The sequence below is a fragment of the Rhododendron vialii genome, chromosome 1a, assembly GCF_030253575.1.
Source record: "Rhododendron vialii isolate Sample 1 chromosome 1a, ASM3025357v1".
In the NCBI taxonomy this organism is placed as follows: Eukaryota; Viridiplantae; Streptophyta; class Magnoliopsida; order Ericales; family Ericaceae; genus Rhododendron; species Rhododendron vialii.
Window position 1 is genome coordinate 8,930,715 of NC_080557.1, and position 7,118 is coordinate 8,937,832.

General features: G+C 42.5%; 1 protein-coding gene across 1 annotated transcript; it reads left to right on the forward strand.

Annotated features, from left to right (window-relative positions):
• Positions 1 to 5,310: 5,310 nt before the first annotated feature.
• On the forward strand, positions 5,311 to 6,772 carry LOC131327561 (uncharacterized). Its single transcript, XM_058360716.1, has 4 exons — positions 5,311 to 5,486; positions 5,584 to 5,743; positions 5,834 to 6,010; positions 6,095 to 6,772. Exons 1-4 carry the CDS (start codon positions 5,311 to 5,313, stop codon positions 6,770 to 6,772), a joined length of 1,191 nt encoding a protein of 396 aa, XP_058216699.1.
• Positions 6,773 to 7,118: the final 346 nt, after the last annotated feature.

The window sequence follows — 7,118 nt, forward strand, 5'->3', positions numbered from 1 at the left end:
CGATTCATGGTATAAAATCTCGTTAGTCGAATTGAAATTCTATTGCTATGGTTACAAGTTTCTTAGTTTGCAGTAGCTATTCACTTGATCTCTGTTGTTACAGCCCCTATCTATTAAAGCTAAGTTAGTAGTGATGTCTTCAACGACATCGCATCCTTTTGTGTTGTCAAATTCAAATCTTGTTGTGATTGTGGCCTCTCTCGGGCGTTTAAAAAAAAAAAAAAAATCTGATATAGTCCTCAGCCTTGGAGGTATATAGTTTGTTCTATACTATTTCGTTCTAGATTATCAAGAGTTATGCACCTTTCGGTATTAGTCTAAGTATGGTTGCGCATCATTCGTTAGTTTTGGCGCTATCTTTTATATTGTGCTTATCATTGGTATCAGGATACTCGTTTGCCAAGGCGTATGTACTAGTTTCCTAGACTCGTGGACTAGTGGGGCAGATGAAGTTTCTTTTCCTAGATTCTTGGGTTTATTATGAGTTGGTGCATTGAGTTTGTGGCCGCTTTAAAGATTTTCCATATTCCATATTATACAAATTCATTGGTGCCATTAGATGCGGACTTGCCATTTTTGCCTACTTTAGCATTACAGTTTGTTGTGACTCCTCAACGTTGAAGTTACGAGATTTGAACTTACTTTTGCTTCATATCGGCTTGCTCATTTAGACTTTATCGATTGGTCTAAATTCCGTCATTGCAGCCTCTGGTCTATTTATTGAAAACTGCTACTCTATTCAAGTTCTTGTGTCTTAACACTCACTTATTGGAGACAAATTTTTTTTTTGGTGACCTATTGGTTGATATTGATTTATAGTTATTGTTCGATTCAAATTCACTTGTTGTAGTTGGTCTCTGTGATGTTCAGATTTGTAGCCTTCGTGGTAGTCCCTCGACTCTGAAAGTATAAAACTCATTCTATATTGCTCAATTTCACTCTGTTAGAAGTTTTGCTTATCCTTGGTATTGGACACATTGTCGATCTTGCATCAGTTCGTTTACTTAGTGAGCTGTCCTGTTGCTATGTGTTTGTCCTCAGTATTGAAATCTATCATTTGCAAGAGATTGTTCACCAACTCATTTGGCTTGTAGAGTAATGAGAAGGTTACGATCGGTTATTTCTATGTTCCTCGGTACGTTGAGTTGGTTGTTTAGCGAATTTAAAGATTTCATGTGTTCCTTGGATTCCGGATGCCTCGTCTCCATTCTTTGAGTCCTTGATCAGTGTTGTCTGAGTCTTGAAGCTCATTGTTTCGTTTGAGATAACCGAAGGATGATGTTGACCGTTGTTGATACCCCTTTGTCATTCGAAGTGGGAGGACGTATTTCGTAAATTATTGCCGCGTTGAGGTTAGTTTCGTTGAGGCAGAAAAAGGAGGAGCTTTTATAGTTTGAAGAATACGTTATGTATCGGATACGGTGCGTGTCTTTCGGATACCCAGGCGACAACCGACGAAATCCAGTTGGAAGAGGCGATTGATCACCGCCCATTCCAGATGGAAGTCTCGGGAAGTCAATTGGACTATCGGGTATTCTTGATGCATTTTAATACATAGGTATTGAAGAAGTATGAAACGAATCCGTTGCATGTGTTAGAGAGGTCCGAAGTTGAGTTAAAAGCCGACGTGTCCTAAGGTGAGAATCCGACACGTATCCTAGATTTGTGTAGCCAAGTTTTGAGAGGCAATACGATACGATTAATATGAGTTTACATGGGGAAAGGGGGACGAAGTTCGAAGGAGATATCCACCTTCGTTTTAGTTGATTGATGTGAGTATGACATAGCACTTTCATGATTATTGAACCGTTGTATATGTAAGTTGTTGTGATTTTGCGTATCAATATGATACTTGGTAGCGTTGGACCTGGTTTGGCAAATTTCGGGACGAAATTTCTTTAAGGAGGGTAGAATGTAGAGACCCGTAAATTTCCTTATTTTAATTTTAATATTTTATAAAGGGATAAGTGATGGTTTAGTGTGGAATTTGTGGTTGCGGGTTAATGTGCAAGAGTATGAAAAATGTGGGTGTTAGTGTAATATAGTGCATGTGTGTATATGTGTGTGTGCCAGGAGAGAAAATTCATTTCTCTCCTCCCTCTCCATCTCTCGGTTCTCTCTCTCCTCTCCCGGCTCTCTTCATCTCTCTCACTCTCTCACCCAAAAACTCGCCTCTAAACTCAAAACCCAAAACTATCAACCTCAACTCCATTTTCTACTTGTGTAATCGGGCTCGTATCGCATTGGATAGAGCTCGGTTCGGTGTATTTAGCTCGGTTGGGATTCCGGAAGCTAGGGCTTGCAGAATCTCTTTGGTTTCGGCTTGGATACTCGAGGTAGGGAATTCTACCTCTCTTTATATGTTTTATGGGTGATTTGGTGCATGAATCGTGCTTGTAATGTCGTGTTTAAGTTTGGATTGAAAATTCGTAGTTGCTGTTAGAATTGTCTGTTTTTCCTAGATTCCTACCGGTAGGCCTGTCCTTTCTACCGGTAGAACGTTGTTACTTTACAAGAAAATCGATTCCCTACCGGTAGGAGCCTTTTCCCTACCGGTAGAACAATTGAGAAATTTCTTCGTAACCAGCTCAAACGTACAGCAGCAGCTCAAAAGCTGCTCAACGTATCGAACTTCTACCGGTAGGAATTCCATACCTACCGGTAGGTCAAGCACAAATTCGAATGTTGACCTTTCTGTTTCCAAGTTCTACCGGTAGGACTTGCTTGCCTACCGGTAGGTTGCGTGAATTGGAGTTTCTACCGGTAGGACTTGTTCACCTACCGGTAGGTCTAGGTTCTACCGAAATGTTGGCCTTTCTGTCTTCAAGTTCTACCGGTAGGACTTGCCTACCTACCGGTAGGAGACTAGGAGTTTGAGCTGCTTTCAGCTGCTTCCTTGAGCTGCTGCAGTATCTTTCAGCTGCTTTCCTATATCCTTCAACTCGCGTGTCGAAGCTTTTCATTGACTCTATTGGGTTCGTTTACGCATCATTTCTAGTGTTTGGAGAATAATACATATTTCATACCTAAAAACATGCCCGATGGACTTGAATGAACTTATTGAGTTAATTATCACGGAAACTAGGATCAACGGATTGACTTTAATGGATTACGAATATAATGTGATATGCTACCGCCTAATTTGAACTGAAAACCGCAGTGAGTAGTTGATGCGTGGGTCATGGGTTTAACTTGAAGTAAAAGGTTAGTAGATTGCTTAAAGGGGAATTAATGACGGTTTACGAACATGTGAAGAACACAATGATATAAAAGATAGCTATTCGATGTAACGTGAAGCACGTATTGTGAATGTTGATATCTTTGAAACCTGAAGCTGAGAATAAAACATGAGAATCAGATGTACGGGGTCTTAAGAACCCGGAATGAGAATCGGATGTACGGGGTCCCGAGAACCCGGAATGAGAATTGGATGTACGGGGTCATGATCACCCGGAATGTAAATTGGGTATACGGGGTCCTAATGTCCGGAATGTCTTTTGATTGATATCATAAGGTGACGATGTGAAAGATTTCTTGCGTGCCCATCAAGGATCCATAGGGAACTTATGAGATACTAAGCGGTTGTAACGTAACCATATGAGGTGGATGCGTGAAGATCGAAAGATGAGTAAAAATGAATTCGAAGGACAAAGATAGGTTAACTGTCAAGAGTGAAGTGTTCGTTTACGTTCTAAATTTCTAATATAGTACTTGTGTCTCATCCATGCTCCCTTTGTTATTCGAAAGTCTATGTTTCATCGACATCTTTCATCTCATTTGCATATAGAGTTTGCGTAGACTTTTCTACTGGGCTAGTGTAGCTCAAGCCTTATATTATTTTCAGGTGCTAACCCGGAACCATAGCTTGCATTGCTTGGCGTGCTTGGAGTGTGGACATTATTTTTGAAAGTTAACCGAAGGAGTTGCCTATTCATCTTTGTAAATTTATTTTGAAAGATGTATTTGTAACTAAAATTGTAATTCTTTTGACTCGAAATATTGTAACCACTAATTCTTTTTCGAACTTCGCTACTTATGATAATCTGGGGCCGTCGAGCCAATGTTGTAATATGTTGGAACATTATGGACTTGGAAGCTTAATTGAGGGAATGGGAACACAGTGATCTTTTGGGTACAGTACGGATATTTGTGAGTATTTTAGTATGAAAATCATTTATAATTATGTTAAAATTCGAGGGCGTGACAAACCGGCAGCCCGTACTTTGCATGATTACTTAACTCCAGAACGAGGTCCGCATGTTTCTCCAATAGTAGTTCCAAATTGCACTGCCGCCAATGTGCTTGTTTTCAAGCCAGAATATCATCGGGTTGTACCTGAGTTTCGGGGGTGTGAACTTGAGGATCCTTATGCTCATTTTCAGGAATTCAAGACTACCGTTGCCACATTTGGGTCAGGCCCGAGGCAGTAAGACCAAGCTCGCTTAAAGTTATTCCCGTTCTCGCTTAAGGATAAGGCCAAACAGTGGTTTAATTCGTTGAAGCCCCAATCTTTGCGAACTTAGAGGGAGGTACAGGATGTGTTTACTACAAAGTTTTTCCCGGTTAGCCGAACTAAGCTTCTCATGGACCAAATTCAGAATTTCAAGCAAAAAGATGGAGAGGTCTTTTACAAGTATTGGGAGCGTTACAAGGATTTACTGGCAGCTATCCCGCATCACAATCTTCCCATGTACTTGTCAGTAACCACTTTTATTTGGGTTGCGATCATAACGCCAATCAACTACGTACTTGACATGATGGGTAGCAGTGATTTCATGGGAAAGGACCCCAATGCCGCGTGGGAGCTTTTGGACGCTTTGGCAGAAAGGGCTCAAACTTGACAGTACATAGACCCGGGTGAGCAATCTATGAGAAATCAAGGTCCGAGTGGCTCCGGCAAGTTTTCGGTGAGCGAGCATAATGGTCTCGAGACAAGGTTGGAAGAGTTATCATTGAAGTTGGATAAAATGAAGCTAGACTCGGCCCAAGTGAAAGAGGTAAAGGAAGTTCGACAAGTGGAGGAAGTGTGTGTCATTTGCGAGACTGTGGGCCACTCGACTGACAATTGCCATACTATTCCCGCCCTTCGACACCATTATAGTCAACCACGAAAGAAGTTTGTGCTTTGACCCAACGTTGGGATCCATATTCCAATACTTACAATCCGGGGTTACGGTCCAATCCGGCTTTCCATTGGGGTAATCAGAATGAAGCGGGAGCCTCCTTAACTTCTCAAGCTCCTCCTCCCGTTCAAAATCAAACTTGGCGGCAACCTCAATTTCAAGGACCACCACAGTTCCCTGCACCTCAATGCTTGCTGGGATTCATACCGCCCGGCCAATTTTAAGGACAAAACCAGTTTCAGCAACAACCAGCGCCACTTCCGCGGAGATCTTTGGAAGACACTATGAATGCATTCTGTCAGATGCAAACGACCACCAACGAGCAAACTACTCAAGCTTTGAACGATATATGGACTTAAATAGGCAAGTTGACCACGTCAATTGGTGTCCTTCAATAAGAGAAAGGGAAGCTACCTACTCAACCTCAGCCAAATCCCCAAGGTCAACATTTGCTTGGTAGCTCTTCGGTGACTTTCCCTGAGCAAGCCAAGGCAATTATTTCTTTGAGAAGTGGGAAGACCGTGGACAATGCTCAAGTGGAGCCACCCGTCGTGCCAATTTTGCTACCTATTTCGGCACCATCAAAGCCATCATCACCAAATGGGGAATCTCCCAAGCCGGTTTCTATTGAAGAATAGAAAGGAGAGGCCAAGGAAAGTGATATACCACAAGCTTTTACTGTACCCGCACCTTATCCTAACCGGCTACAGACGCCGGCCAAGCCAAATTTGAATGCCGACATTTACGATGTGCTTAAGCAAGTAACCATCAACCTTCTCCTGCTCAATGCTATCAAGCAAATCCCGTCATATGCTAAATTTTTGAAGGACTTATGCACTCATAAGCACAAGCTCCAAGTGCAAAAGAAGGTGTTTTTGACCGAGCAAGTGAGCTCGCTCTTTTAGTCACCCCTTCCACCTAAGTATAACGATCCGGGATGTCCCACGATTTCCATTACTATTGGGGGTAAGGTTTTTGAGAAAGCTCTTCTTGATTTGGGCGCAATTGTGAATCTCTTGTCATTTTCAGTATACGAACAGCTTGGTTTGGGGGAAATGAAGCCGACACTCGTGACTTTACAATTGGCAGATCGCAGTATTCGAGTTCCAAAGGGGATGGTGGAAGATGTGCTTGTTCAAGTTGACCAATTTGTATACCCGGTTGATTTCGTGGTTTTAGACACGTGCTCAATGCCAGCGGCTCAGGCGTCCATTCCAATTATTCTCGGGCGCCTTTTCTTAGCAACATCCAATGCTGTGATTCATTGCCAAGATGGCCACCTTAATATGAGTTTTGGTAACATGAAGATGCAAGTCAACATGTTCCATATTGAAAGCCAAAAGGGGGATGATGATGATGTATGCGGAGTTAGCATGATTGACTCACTTGTTCAAGACCATGTTGATGAGTTTATTTGCAAAGATGAGTTGGAGCTAGCACTTATTACTTCCACCGAGGCCAATTTTCTTGATGCCCCCGAAGTGGCGTATTTGTATTCTTTGCTAGATGAGGAAGAAGTGTGTGGTATCAATCCATGGATGCCAAAATTTGAGGAGTTGCCCCCGATTGAGAAGCGAGCTGTTCCGTCTTATGTGGAACCCCCGAAGCTTGAGTTGAAGCCACTACCGGACTCCTTCAAGTATGCTTAACTTGGCGATGGCCAAACATACCCGGTGGTGATTTCCTCCGCACTCACCGAACTTCAAGAGTTTCAATTACTAGCTAAGTTGAGGAAGTATTCCAAGGCTATTGAGTGGTCCATAGCCGATATAAAAGCTCTCACCACATTTACATGGAGGACGATGTCAAGCCATCTCGCCAACCTCAACGGCGGTTGAACCCAATCATGAAGGACGTCGTGCGAGCGGAGGTGCTTAAGTTATTCGATGTTGGCATCATTTACCCGATAGCGGATTCAAAGTGGGTGAGCCCTATACAAGGGGTACCTAAGAAGTCGGGAGTGATGGTGGTGAGGAATGACAAGGATGAGTTAAT